The following is a 14,829-nucleotide window of genomic DNA, read 5'->3' on the forward strand; positions in this document are numbered from 1 at the left end:
CTATAAAGAAAGATGAACCACCTCCTTTTTCCCTCCTTTTGAATGCTGTTGTGGATGCAAGCCCCCCCCCAAAAAAGCTTCACTGAGGTGAATAACACTGACAGTCCCCAATCTTAAATATAACTGCCTAGATTATTTCCCCCAAATCATTCCTCTATTCAGATCTGTAGCTGAATGTTTTCAGAACATTTTTCAGAAGGTAAATAGAGGACATAAAACAGTTTTTAATCTCTTGGTAAAATTTACTAGGGTTGATGAATACAAACCAAGAGGCAGATAGCTACTTACTGTTTCAAAGGCATTTAGCATCATCAAGGGGAAAAATGTATTAAAATAGTCATTGTATTGCTGAAATTGGACAGGAACAGAAGCTACTACAGACTGCAGGAGATTACTTGGAGATCCAAACTGGCTGGAGTTCACAAACATTTCGTACGTCCACTTTAGGACTTCATTAACAAAAATACTATGACCATGCTGCCGAGCACCAAGAAAGGAAGGAAAATATGCTTCTCGGCCAGGCCTTCTGGAAATATTTGAAGCGTTGTCGTTCTGTCTATTTTGTGACTGGAGAACGTTATTAGAAATACGGGGTTCAGGTACATTACTGAAACTTGGAGACCTGCACGTTTGATTTCCTATCGGTACAGCCTTTGCATTTGGTGGCCTGACCACCACCGGTTTCGCTGCATTCACTTTGCTTTTTGAAGCTGGCGGTAGCTTTTTAACATCTTCGAGATCCTTGCTGAAGGCTGCATTCCGTGAAGAACTTGCCGAGCTGAAAATTTTGGCAGTGGAAGGCTTTCTTGGTTTAGAAGGTGGCAGGAGAGAAGGTTTGGCAAACGAGTGATCCGCTTCTGAGCTGGTGGCTGAATGCTTACTACAGTACTCTCCTGGTTTTTCCACTTTTTCCATACAGTCTTTGTACTTACATTTCACAATAGTCGAGGATTCGTCCTGCTGAAGGCTTTCAGCAGTACCCATTTCCTCTGGTTTTTTACTGGCTGTAGTAGTATCTTGAACACTTTCCTCCTCAGAACATAATTTCATATCCACAGGATCTAACTGAGTTAAAAACAGACCATCATCATCTTCACTGTTTTCATTTGGTTTACACCCATTTTCTTTTGAAGTTGCCTTCTCACACTCACACTCAGGCTGGACAATGCAACCTTCTCCTGAAGGTTCATCTTTATCATGTCCAACAAGTGCAGCGGGAGAGAGACTTGAATCCATAGGTACAGGAGGAACCATCATACTGTTATCCTCCGATTTTCTGTTCGAGTCTGAAGAACTAGGCATTTTGGAGACCCATGTCTCCTCCACAGAGAGGCTTTCAAATTTTCTCTCACTGGAAGAGGGACAAACAGTCTCCTCCCTTTTTTTCTCTCTTTGGTTTTCAACAGATCTTTCGACAGATGCCAGCTCAAAACTTTCAGGCTTTTGTTTCATAGGTTTTGCATCCACTTTGCTAACTTTTTCATTTCTACTCTCAGAACTTCCTGCAACTTTTTTCACTCTGACACTTTTTTTGGGCCTCGTCTGCCTTAAAAACTGAAGGTCTTGGCAGGCTAGCAATTTTTTATTATGTTTTACAGACATACTCTGAGGAGCAATTAGTTTAATCTTCTGTTTCTGTGTAACTCCAACTCTCCCTGCAGATTTACCATAGCTGCGCAATTGAGCTAGACTGTCTAAAGAGCGCTGGGATAATTCAAACGCTTTGCGGGGTGCCTTCTTCAGACCAAGTTTTTCTACGGTTGATGCTGGTGCAGGACACTGCCGAACTTTCCTTGGAGGAACCACAGCAGGCATTGACCTGCCAGGTTGAGAATTTTTTGACGTACTTTGAAGTAGTTTTTTATTTTGTGCTGTTTTAAGAACAGGAGGTTTTTTAGGACTTCTTTGAATAGTTCTTGCTACCTCAGATTTTGCTGTATTCTTCCGTGGGCTCACACTATTTTTCTTAAGAGCCAACTTTGAAGCTAATGAGATGTTAGATGTAGATGCTCTGGGTTCAGTCAATTTTGAGTCCAGGGTGAAGTCTTTAGCAACAGTACCTTTGTCTGCAAAATTCTCCAGTTGATCTTTTGCATTTTCCTTACTAATAGATTCTTGCAATGTTGAACTAGTTACTTCTTTTGTAGTATCAGCTTCTTTCTGATGAGAAATATTTTCTATCTGTTTTTCTGTCAAGTTTGCTTCTTCTTCCATGGTATCATCACTTATGTAATCCACATCATAACCCCATTCATTTGTGCGATCGTTCAGTAAGCCATCTGAATTACTATCAGCCGATACTGAAACATGATCTTGTTTATACTCTTGAGTTGCTTCCATACCATACGCTTGAGTATCTCGCCAAAACGAAAAGATATCCGCTTCTGTTTCAAATTCAAAGTACTGAGACCCACAGTCTTCCAGTGACGAGGGAGTGCTTGGCATCTTTGTTTCTATTTTGTTATTGCTATCAGAAATGCAGCTGGAAGCTGAAGGCTGCTTTTCAGGAGACATATTTTCATTCACTGTTTTTGTTTCCTCCTTGTCAGCCACATGTTCTTCTTCATCTGAAGAGTCTGAAATTATAATGACTTGATTGTCAAGGCAATCTGCATCACAGGGAGACTTGGTACTTTGGCCATCATTGGAAGCTCTTACAGCACCTTTCACTTTCCTTTTAATATCACATACGTTATGATGTACTGAGCTTTCTTGGCTTGATTCAAAGGGAAAATTGACACCTTTGGCATACGCAGCTAAAGATAATTTACTGAGTTCTCTATCAACCTGGGAGTCTGTTAAAGCATTATCTTCAGAAACCGTCTTCACACAATCCCCCCCTTTCTTCCCCACTGAATTGTTTTCTCTCTTGAAACATTCTGAAAATTGGAACAACCTGTCACTCGATTCACACTTCATTGACAGTGGCCTGATCTGAGAAGCAGGGTTGGATATATCCCTCTGGTTTTCAGAGCTAGATGGAACACGACCATTTGCTGAAGTTTTATCCATACCAAATGTCTCTGAAATTTGACCTTTACAGTCATATTTAACCAAGTCATTTAAATTAGGCTGTTCCCGGTCTGAATTTTGCATGTCAGCGTCTTTCTTAAAGGCAGACTTCAACAATGAACTTGATTTTTCTTCAGTGGATACTTTTCTCAGTAAGGTGTCACTAATCCCTGAAAACAAAATACTGCCATCATCATTTTCCTGCATACCAGGTTCATTTTTAGAGGAGCTAGTGCAATCTAGTGGTGTTTCTTTTGATACCTGTTTAGTGGGGACCAGTCTGGATTGAAAAGCACTGCTGACACTTTTCTCCTGTGTACTTTCACAGCTCCTTGAAGATGCAGTATCAACAGAGATTTCATTTTCACACACAGTATTCACTTCCTGATGTTTATGACAATCTTTGCTTGTACACAGATAGCCAGTGCAAAACCTAGGTTGCTCTACCTCTGCTTTTGAAGCGCTTGTTCCTAAACTGCAGTTTTTCACGTTGCGCAGCTTCACTGGCTGCGATACTTTTGAGGGCCATCCAATTTTCTGTATCTTGTTTTTCAAATCTGTGAGTCTACGAGCATCTACTTTAAGCTTTAAAGAGGAACTAGGAGACATATTGCTTTCCTTTACATCTGAGCTGTAAGCGTGTTCCGGAGAACCAGTACAAGTTTGAGCAGCCAGACACATTGGTGTTATGGGTCCTGCTTCACATTTGTTTTCCAACTCTCCACCTCTTCTGAAATCTGAATGCTGGGAATTTGGATTCAAGCACTGATTATCCATATCGCATTTACCTGCCACAAGATCATTGTTCCTGTTTTCCTGAACTTTCCCATATACTTTTGCTGCCAAAGAGTTCTGTGGCCAGACATATTCCTGAGTTGTCAAGTCATTAAGTTCCTTTTTAATATTCAAGAGGCCTTCTGCGGATGTCCAAGATCTTGAACTTTTAGATGCATCTCTACATTCCTCTTCCCAGGCACTTTTTCTTCTAGGGAAAGGGTTCTCTTGACAATCTTCATCTCCGCCTTCCTTCGATATGCCAGCAAATGGTGAACAAAGGTCATCTCTGCCATGTACACTCGCGTTGCATCCATCACCATGTGCACTCTTCTCTTGCTTTATAGAAACGGTAGACAAAGTTGTAGAGTTTGCATTGTTTCCTACAGGCGCAGGGGTACTCAATGCTCTGGCCTTTATATTTCTTATAACTTGCCTTAAACACATTTGTAATTCCTGCGTTTCCTGGATGTTCAGCTGCCAACCTAAAGATAGACTTCCTCGCAGAAGAAGATTGAGTTTGTCTAGGTATTTCTTGCAAAGAGCATGCTGCCCAATTTGATAGCCTTCTCTAAGAAGGCTGCGTATCAACTGCACACAGGCGTGCTGCACAGAGTTAGAAGCTTGTAAAGATACTGCTAATGAACCTCTCACATTGTGTCCAGATGCTTTTTCAGTGCACCGTGTAAATGCTATAGCTGGAAGCTTAGCACATCTCACCACTGCTTCTACCCATTCTTGGGAGCTAATCCATAGCAAATGCAGGCACTTTTTATTTCTGTGTAGTTCAATAATGGACACCAAGATCAGGAGAAAAAATTCAGAGATTTTGTCACACTGCTGGATTCTTTCATTGAAAATGTCTTTGATTTCCGAGCAGAGGTAGTGAATGACCTCTACTATATATGCTACACCCAAGTCCTTGAGATCCATAAGTGACTGAACAAAAGGGATGAACCACAGAAACGTGCTGTGATGGACACGCATATCTCTGCCAATATCAGACTGAAGCACATTAGCCAGTGTTTGCATATCTTCATACATGTTGGGGCAGTAGTCTGGACAAATGGCAGTCTTCCATCCAGTATCCTGAAAAATAAATTCACCACACAACATCCTCATTATGCATGTCTGCACAGTTCAATCTGCCAGGTTTTTTTTCTAGCCGTAAAGGTTACTTTCTCTCAAATATATGTTGATTAAGTGATAGCATCTCTTATATCCTAATATAAGTCAAAATCTAAATTTAAAAAAATAAAGATCAAACTAACACATGTATAAGGAACTCATTTCCTAGAATGTAACCTATGAAATAAGTGTAAAGTAGTACTTCCTTTAAAAATCATTGGGAAACCCTCCAAACATGTTGTTATGCTGAGATAATTTAACCTCAGATAAGCAAATATACATTTCAAGCCTTTAAAAGATATTTTGTAAATACAATGCAACAACATCAAGAGAACATACACGTTTCTTCTGCTTTCTAACAAGAAAAAAATGGTGCCATTTTGGAGCACGGTCTAACATTTGAAAGTACAGCAATGCATACATCATTACTCCCTACTCAATATATTAGTTTAGAATACTGAGAAACAAAAAGTAAAATACAAGAACTCAATCAGCAACTTTTCTTTTAAATTGAATTCAGAGTTTTCATTGAGGTACCAGTGTTTGTTTCAATCTTGATACGAATTCTTGGCCTTTAATACCATCTCTACCTAATTCACAAACACGTTCTTCTTTCCTCTTACAGCCTGAAGGTACCAGGTAAATAAGAAGTGACCAGACTGGCTGCTATTTAAGGCACACAACAGTGACATACGTTATTTAGTATTTTTTCTTTACAACATTACTAGCAGAAACAGAGTATCTTCCCCTCCATATTTTATAGATGGTTTAAACTGATGGTGTCATTCAGCGATCAGAGTTCGAAGAACAGGGAAATAAAATATCTTTTAATACCTTTTGAGGCTTTTCTGTGTTACAGGTATACACAATCTGACTGCAAGTAACCACGCCATCATCGTAGACTGACTCCGGTTCAGATTTTGTTCTAAAAAGAAATACAAATCATTATAGACTCCACACAACTAACTTAAACTATAAGAAAGCCAACTGGCCAAGACAGATTTCACTTTTCAGATACTGACCATATGACTATTAGAACTTGTCAGTGATAAAACATACCTATGAAAAGATATCATATTTAAAATTGTAGAGCTTGTTCTATCCTGCTCTAAGAGGCAGGGAAGCGACCGTCTCATGAAAAAGAGCTTTCTACTAAGTCATGGATTTGACTACCAACACCCAGAAGAATTCCATTTTATTTGAATTTTCTATGCATAAATGCAGCTCAATCATGGCTACATACTCCTAAACTTTGTATGCAACTGTTTGAACACAACACTCAAATAGCTTGTTTAACTGAAGAAAATCTCCTTTAATACCATTTCCTCGGCTATCTCTAACATTCCGTATATATGTATCTGTAGCTACCTATAACATTATAGACTGTGCGTGTGTAAAAATACTGAACATTTAAGACACTGTCACTCAAAGTTGATTAAAAACATACCACAGGAAAACAGTAAACAACTGGTATGGTTATCCAGGTACTATTTTCCATCAACTTTTTTAAACTAGACAGAGTTTCAGCTTTCAAAAATAGGAGGTCTTCCTAAAGTCTTGGGACCTGGATTCTTATAAAAATCCTTAAAAGGGACAGCATGCCAAAAGATGGAGTTCAAGTTTACGTAACAAAATTCGGTTCCCATAGAAGCTGTTCCTAGACTTCCTAGCAGTGTACCAACCAACCACTTCTGCACTGAACAAGCACTTTACCTAATTAACTTTCTGTTCAATACTGACAACATTGTCACTCAGAAGTGATTCAAAAACTGCATTTTATCTTAGGATATAAGTATACGAAGACAAAACCTTTCAAAAGAGTATCTGATGCCTGCTATGTGTTTTCAAGCATTTCCTTTCAGTGGTTCACTATGTTATCCAAGCTATTAAAGGCCAGTTCCATGATTCTCACTTTATCACCTTCCCTGAAAGGAATACGTTCAGAAAAGGAATAAAACTTTTAAGACCATACGGTACCATTAAGTAAAACTGATCTTGAGAAATATTTAAGACTTAACACGAGTTGAAAGTAAACTCAAACCAGTTGTCATCTGGAACCACAATAAAGTCTAAAACTATGTCATCCACTGAAAATTCTGGAATTCCCACAATTTTACCAAGAGTCTCAGACATGGCAATCTTCACTAAACTTAAGTGCAAGTTGGTTATAGCACTAAGTAAGCACTAAAGAGTTAGCAGCCTTCCCGATTCGGGATAAAATCTTGACGAGTGTAACATACATCATAGCAGTCAAAAAGAAGCGAGCATATATTTTTTGAAAGAACCTCACAATTTCAGGGGACCTACTTCATCTTTTCATTGCCTGAAGTTGGCAACATCTGATTTTTTTACTTGCCATCTCCCTCCCCCAACACAAATTAAGGCAGCACTGACAAGAAAACCGAGACCAAGCTACTACACTACCTGGTATTAAAATCATTAAACTGTTCTTGTCTCTTAATAAAACTGACCTCTTAAAGCTACTGCGTATATTTTTTATTTCATTGTTGTAGCTCACACTGTTGATAATGGTTTGAAAGGCTTGGACAGGATCAATAAGCTGACCCCACACTTTAGATCCGAGCTGATCCAAAATAACCATGAAACAATTCAGCGCTGGCCAGAAGGGGTCAGTAGAATCATCTGAAACATAACAGTAATATTGGGGAGAGTTGAAATGCAAGAGTCCTGTACATTCGTAGACTAAGCTGAATTTGAAAGTAGTTGGTTTTCATTGATTTTTCTCAAATACTAATATAAAGATACGTATTCTAGTAAGTTGCAACTATACTTTTTAACCCGGAAAAAGAAAAAGCATGAAAAAAGTCAACCTGACTTATCTGTACAGACAGACACTGCTCCTTATGCAGTCTTAAATCAACAGGAACCTGGATAACTATTACTAACATTTCCCAACTCTATGAAACTGATTCTTCCACACTGATTTTTGCAGTGCTGTTCTAAGAAGTGGGTACAACTTACATGGCTATGACAATTTATACTTCAAATTTAAGCTAGAAGCAATTGGTTTTCTTTCAAGTGTGTTCTTCCTTCTTCATATGAGACAGTATCATATCCTCAATAAACGTACTAAGCTTATAAAGATCCAGTCATTTAAGAGACAGCCCTGGTCTTGAGCTCATGTGCCATTCCCAGGCTACGCCATGGCGTGTCCTACAAGGACGGCCCAAGGGCTACTACTCTGAATTCTGAAGTCTAAATTCTCGGCTGCAAAAGGAGTTCCTTCAAACAGATGGACGGAAGAGTCAAATTTTAAGCAAGTTGCGGCAATTCAGAAGAAGGTGTTTCTTTATTTTAGGACACAAAATTCAAACTTCATGCCACAGTGAAATGCGCATTCCCACACAACCTGTACATTAAATGAAAACAATATGGAAGAAATTATAGACTTGTCCTCTCAAAACCTCTAAGCCAGCCTTATGCAAAGCACTGCCATCCCTTCTCCACTTAAAGAGTTTGTTTGAATGTCATTTTTCAGTATTTGTCAGTATTGCCCAAATATTGTGCAATGTTCGCCATCTTCCAGAAGATAAATAAGCCTCAGTTAAAAATCACCTCAGCATTACACTACTAAGAATTTACTCAATTTAACAAGGAAGTTTGATAAAGATGAAAAATAGGCTATGAGCTGTCTTAATCTCAGTATCAAAATTAGTTACCAGCTGCTTCTTTCTCCATGGTGTGAAATATAGACTGCATGAAAACATTTTGGTTGTCTGGGCCCAGTAACAAGGACTCCATAGCTTGTTCTTCCAGCACTGTTAGCAACATACAAATCCCTACAAAAAAAAAGCAACCTGTCAGTATATTTGCAAAAATCTGTTGTAATTTTCACCAAATCAAGGATCATTTTCCAAATGCCATTACCAGTGTAACACTTGACCAAAGAGATCAGCAGCAACATGAAACGAATTAAACACTACCTCACTACTGCAGTTGTGCAACGTTCAATTTTCCCATTTGACATGCCCCAAATTGTGCAATGTTCAATTTTCCCATTTGACATGCCCCAAAGTAAACAGCACCTATGAAATAGTAGAGCTCTGACTTGAAAGAAGTGCTTACAAGATGAGAGAGACTACACGTACAGATTCATTTCCGATCATGAATACTCACCTAGCCAATAGTTCTTGTAGTTAGCAGTATCATATAAATGAGATGGCAGAAGGATGAGTTTACCCTTTTCAATCATTGAAGAGCTGTAAATATCCGGATTCTCAAAAAGCCCCAACTCGATAACTTTGAACAAGCAAGTCAGCACTTCCTGTAAGTCATAGTAATCATCCCTGTCAACCTTCCCTAAATTCCTTGCTGTTAGGATGGCCCATCGACGAATCTAAGGATTAAAACAAAAAAAACCCTATATATCAATAAAAAGAATTAATAAAATCACAACGCTGTAAGATTAGGAATCACTGCTACTACAAATGGGACAAAAGTATATTTTTACTAAAGTAAGGTCTCATAATTGCAAGTAGGAGTTAGTCTTTCTCCAAAATAACCTTAGAAACAGGCTTACTATACCTATGAGAAGATGTTGGTAACAAGGAAGTTAAAATTCAGGGTAATATATACAAATAAAACTCCTTGGAATTCACGTGACAAAGGGAAAGCATTTGGTTTTGTACTTGCTTTATACTGTTTAAACATTACTGATACTATAACAACAGATGCTAAGTTGTGCTGTCAGCACAGGACACTCGTCATTTCTTGCCTTGGTGGAATCATTCTCTGACCTACTGAGAAAACTTCTGAGTTTCAGTAAGTGTGAAGTACAGTACTATTAAATCTTTTACTGTTTCTTAAGAAAACTTGAAATTTTGTACTCCGCATTGGTGTTTAAGTAAGCCGGTCTTGGAAACGGTACAGCCACGACCTGCCCACCAGCCACAGCAAACATAACCTGACTCTCCAAAGCTGCATCAAATGAGGTGGGAAATCGATGGTATGAACTCACACTCACCCGGTGTAACTCAAGTGGGCTATTTGTTTATAATTCAATACTCCTTTGAGAGTTACACATCCAAATTCACTTTACACAGATAACACACCACACAGGGACTTTTCTAAGATCGTGCAAAGAAAGCGCTCAATCTCTTGAATTAACTGAAGTTAATACTTCAGTATTAACATGGTGCATGAAATCAGGATTCACTGTTCCAACAGGCCCTCCCAGTTGTGGCAGGGTGTACGTTCCTAATTTCTCTGTATTATCACTGTTTTTCAGTACTCTTCCCCATTATTGATACCAGTTTCACTTCTAGGATGTGTACACATAGTTTGAAGGAACAGCCTTCTCGCAGGATAATACATCATCTTCAAAACAATGTAGAAAAGTAAGCACTCAGACAACATCTGTACTGCTTTCGGAACCTCAGGTCTTTTTTGTAATCTCTCAAATCCTTTTAACCAGCAAAAAAATAGAAGCGTTGGTAACAACCGCAATTGCAAAGCCTCTCAACCCTTTCAACCTAGACACTTCCAGTATTCCAAAATTTCTCTTGTTGTTACCTTCTTAAGAGATTGGATTCAAAAAGAGAGCAAGTCTCTGCTATGTACACTAGCATGAATGTTACTAAGATCAGCTGACACTTCTAAATATCATAAAGAATGGAGCTCTCCTGTTTACACTTTCAAATGAACTTTTGATCTCTGACTGTTCAATATTAAAATATCCCGTATGGACTCAGACACAGGCAAAAAAAAAAGTTTGCAGAGTTTTGAGTTGTCCCAGCACAGAATACACAAATCCCTTAACACACAGTGTTACCTCCTTGCAATGACAAAATTCAGTGACAATTAAAGGGCATTTCAGAGGAAGTATGCTGCTGAGCATCTCTTCTTGCAAGTAACTACACTATGCTCACTTTTTCAAATTTTAAGGTTCTGAATATTACTAAAACGTGAAAGCTTCTAAGGATGGAGAAAGAACAGGGAAGGAGAAGGGGATTAATACACTAAATTACAAACCCTGGCCCACTTGAGAAGAATTCCACCTGGGACTATAGGGCATAAATTTACAGTTTGGTTGAACGTCTAACTTCTGCTGACTAAATGCAAGCAGTAAAGTGATTCTAGAAGTTATTGCAAAAGAAGAGTCTTCTCTCCTTCAGCAAGAGTAACTATATTCCTACTGAAATCTCATTTATATACTGTTAAAGAAAAATACAGAAAATCAAACGCTTAAAATTCTGAAAGCTACTATTTTCATATTCTTGTCATTAAAAATAAGAATCTGTTCTGATGCTATTTAAAACTAAATTTCAGTGGAAAATTAGTAACTTACCACTACTTATCAGTAGAAAAAGTAACTTACCACTTCATTCGGGTGTGCCAAAAAGAGATAAATTCCTGGATATTTCTCAAAGACCTGAAAGGAGTTGTGACTTTGTTCCATTCTACAGAGCACTTCTACACACAGCTCACCTAGAAGGACAAACGCAGTTATACTAAGGATTCATTTATATGCTCACAAAACAAAAAAAAAGCGCTACTTAGTGTCAAAATAAATATAATATATATACACACACACTGGTACTTCGGTTTAACTACTGTTTGTTATTTGCGGCTCCTTCAGTAGAAACAATACTATTCCCTTCCAACTGTATACTATAAGATACATACTGACTTTCTCGTGCAGCAGCAGATATGGATATTTCAGTATTTCTAGAAGGGGCACTCGCAGGTTATTCTCAAAATCCGGGCCCACATAACCAGACAGCTGTGTCTCTCCGTTCTCATCCACTATTAACAACTCATCATCATCTCCAGCTTCTTCTCGCATGGATTTCTCAATGTGGGCAACAAGACGGGAGGTTTCCAACTCCCACAAGACCTATTCGGTGGGGAAAAACAACTAATCAAAGTGCATTTGTGAAGAAAGTGATTAAGAACATGTATTATCATATGCAGAAACCTTAACTAGATTTTCACTTTGAGACTAGACAATTTCACTTTGAGAAGTTTCTTTCCAAGCGTGGCGTGAAACAATAAAATTTTGACATGGCATTCAGATTGTGCACATCACAAAACTCTCACTTCAGAGTTAAGATTATAAAGTAGTTTTTAAAAAAGTGGCATTCAAACCAGAAGCATTGTTATAATTCCGTTAAATATTCATAAACCGTTTCAATAATTATTTCAGGCCATAGGTTAGTCACAAAACTTTGTTCCACTGGCCAATACAAAGAAGCACACAATGCAGAAAACGATCATATTTAGGAAGGTGGGAAAAGCAATTTTAAAATCTTGCCTTCTCACATATTTCACAATGTATTAGTGGAAGGGAGCGAATGTAAACAATGCAAACAGACTGATCGACTTGCTGAATATTTGTAGGGGATTCAGCTCACATAACATTACTCATCTAAAGTAACTGCTCCAAACCTCAATTAGAAACCAAGGTTATTTCCTTCAGTTAATAAACACAGAAAGGAACTTTCAGCAGTCCAGTCACTCCACTTATTTCCAACCTATACTCACGACGGGATTGCCCTCCAGAGAAATCTAGCTGACTAATTTAAAGAGCAACCTTTTAGACATCTGTATTACAATCAATTAGCTACAAATATTCATTTTACATACATATACACGTAAAGGAAAATAAGCTTTCCAAAATACAAAATTGGATACTAACGAGGGAGAATTAGAAAAGGCTCATAATAAAATAGTTTTTAAACTTTTTTGATTGTTTTTAATCGCAGTCTCACAGGCTTGCAAGATCAGATCTCTGCAATTCAAGCATAGTAGAAAGCTACGAATGAGAAATGAGAGCAAACACAAAGAGGAACAAACTGAAAGTTGAACAGAAGCCAGAGGAAGGAAGAAAATACGTTAAAGAAATAGAGCTCTTAGTTTGTTTCGCAGGTGTTTTTTTTTTCAGATGTCAAACCATCACAGCATGAATAAAGTTCAAGCTATAATGTCTAGTCAGCAACTTCCACTACTATTTTAGTTCTCTCTAATTTGAATATATGCCAAACAAGAGGGTCCTCCTGCTTTACCATCGGCTCTTTGCAACTCAATGTAATAAAAGCAGACAGTTAAAAAGCAACATACCCTATTCCCAAAAACCAATAAAACACAACCCCTGCACAAAACTCCCCCCTGCACTGAGGCTGGACCACTGAAGCCTCTTCTGAAGTTTTCCTTCAGTTCTGAGTCCTCCCGCTCAGTAATGGGCGGGAACCAAATCTCTTAATTACCTCATGCAACCTTGGCAATTTTTCCCTTGCTTTGTGGTATTCAACCACACACTCCAGGCAGTAACAGAGATCATCGTTGGATCCTTCGAGATCTTCCAGGGACAACCGTTTAGAAGCATAGCTCTTCAGGAACTCAGTGGTATCAGAACCACTAGGTGTACACCATCGACATGTGCTCATTCTTTGAATGGAAAGAAGGAGGAATTAACAGAAATCCAAAGACTGAAAGTGGCAAAATACTCCCTTTCAGCCAAAATAGTTACCTAATTTTCAAGTGTGATGAGTTTCAGGATTTATGTAACTCATTAGCAGCGTACATGCATGTGTTCTTGGATGTTCTTATATCATACAGGCACATGCAACTAAACAAAGAAATACAGATTAAAGCATTAAATGAACATTACAGAAAGATGCCTGCTGAATGGCAAATATTAGAAGTAAAGCACTGAAAAGAAGTCAAATTATATAATCTGCAAACTATGAACCAACATGTGAAAATTCACTTTACATACAAAACAAACGCTCGTCCACACTTAATGCACGCTTTCCAGAACTACAATGCTAAAGTTCATTATATCGTTTTACTGGCATCTGTGGAATCTAGGTTTAATGAGTACAAAGTTTAATTAGCTTTTTTTCTTAATCTCCTGCTGAAATTTATTGGTCAACAAATCCCTGTTATCAAAAGCAAAGGATATTTATGCAGAACTTCCGTGTCTTCATTATTATTATAGTTAGAAAGCATCATAAAATTCTCACCACAGTTTGCTTCCTCTAAAAACAGAAGTTCTTCGCTAAGCAGCAATAGAGTCATCTCAGATCCTACTAGTCTGAAAAACTCAACAGAATACTAGAAAAGCATGAACACTTGAACTAACCACGTAAAAGGAATGACGGTAATTGCTTGCTATCTGGCATAACAAGGAACGTTAAAGGGTAATCTAGATAAAGCAAAACCATATGTTTCCTGATGCATACTGGGGAAAAGACACAATTGTGGTATTTACCTTTAGAAAAGGAAGCTATTCGCTGCGCGGGTGTGCCAAGTCACATGGTGGAAAAGAGAACAGCACTGCCCTGAACCTAGGGAGGGGACTGACACCTCCAGCCATACGTGACCTCCAGTACAGCACAGCAAAGCGGTACCTTCAGTAATCCATCCGCGGCAACCGAGTCCTGACGGTATTTCAAAGGTCTAGAGCAGAACAGTAATCATCAGAAATCAGTTCACACGTTACTGACTAAGAATTGCTTTGGTGTTTAGATTAACATACTTTATATTAAACACACATTTACATAAGCGATAAGTATGATTTGCAGCTGAATCCCTTCTGTCATTCAAACGCGGGCAACACAGCATCTACCTCACCTTTTTCTCCAAAGGGTGTAAACGTGCACCCGCGCACACCAGGCGAGGGAACTGCTCCAACAGCCGCAGGCGGACACCCAAGCCTCAGCTGCGAGCAGACCCCTTTACCTGCCCCGCTCCGCCACCGACAACGGCTGCCCGCTGATGAGCATCGACACCTGCTCCCTGATCCCTGAAGACACGCTCCAACGGCTGCCCGCTGATGAGCATCGACACCTGCTCCCTGAAACGCCTAAGCCCAGACAGAGGCCGAAGGCAGCTTCTGTTTCCCGGTTTAAGCCGCCGCAGCCGCCCCCAGCTACCCGTTCCCCCCCCCGGAGA

At 38.9% G+C, this 14,829-nt stretch overlaps 1 protein-coding gene across 1 annotated transcript in view; it reads right to left on the minus strand.

The window, feature by feature from the left end:
* Nucleotides 1–14,307, minus strand: part of SETX (senataxin) — a 31,848-nt gene extending 17,541 nt beyond the window's left edge. Inside the window, exons 1-10 of the mRNA XM_019474082.1 lie at nucleotides 14,147–14,307; nucleotides 13,403–13,501; nucleotides 13,140–13,320; nucleotides 11,560–11,770; nucleotides 11,252–11,361; nucleotides 9,052–9,271; nucleotides 8,595–8,714; nucleotides 7,386–7,557; nucleotides 5,749–5,839; nucleotides 289–4,875 (exon numbers count right to left, since the gene is read on the minus strand). Of these exons, the coding sequence (XP_019329627.1) occupies nucleotides 289–4,875; nucleotides 5,749–5,839; nucleotides 7,386–7,557; nucleotides 8,595–8,714; nucleotides 9,052–9,271; nucleotides 11,252–11,361; nucleotides 11,560–11,770; nucleotides 13,140–13,319 (5,691 nt within the window). The 5' untranslated portion in view covers nucleotide 13,320; nucleotides 13,403–13,501; nucleotides 14,147–14,307. The remainder of the gene's footprint in view (nucleotides 1–288; nucleotides 4,876–5,748; nucleotides 5,840–7,385; nucleotides 7,558–8,594; nucleotides 8,715–9,051; nucleotides 9,272–11,251; nucleotides 11,362–11,559; nucleotides 11,771–13,139; nucleotides 13,321–13,402; nucleotides 13,502–14,146) is intronic.
* Between the last annotated feature and the right edge of the window lie 522 nt (nucleotides 14,308–14,829).

The sequence above is a fragment of the Aptenodytes forsteri genome, unplaced genomic scaffold, assembly GCF_000699145.1.
Source record: "Aptenodytes forsteri isolate BGI_AS27 unplaced genomic scaffold, ASM69914v1 Scaffold136, whole genome shotgun sequence".
NCBI lineage: Eukaryota > Metazoa > Chordata > Aves > Sphenisciformes > Spheniscidae > Aptenodytes > Aptenodytes forsteri.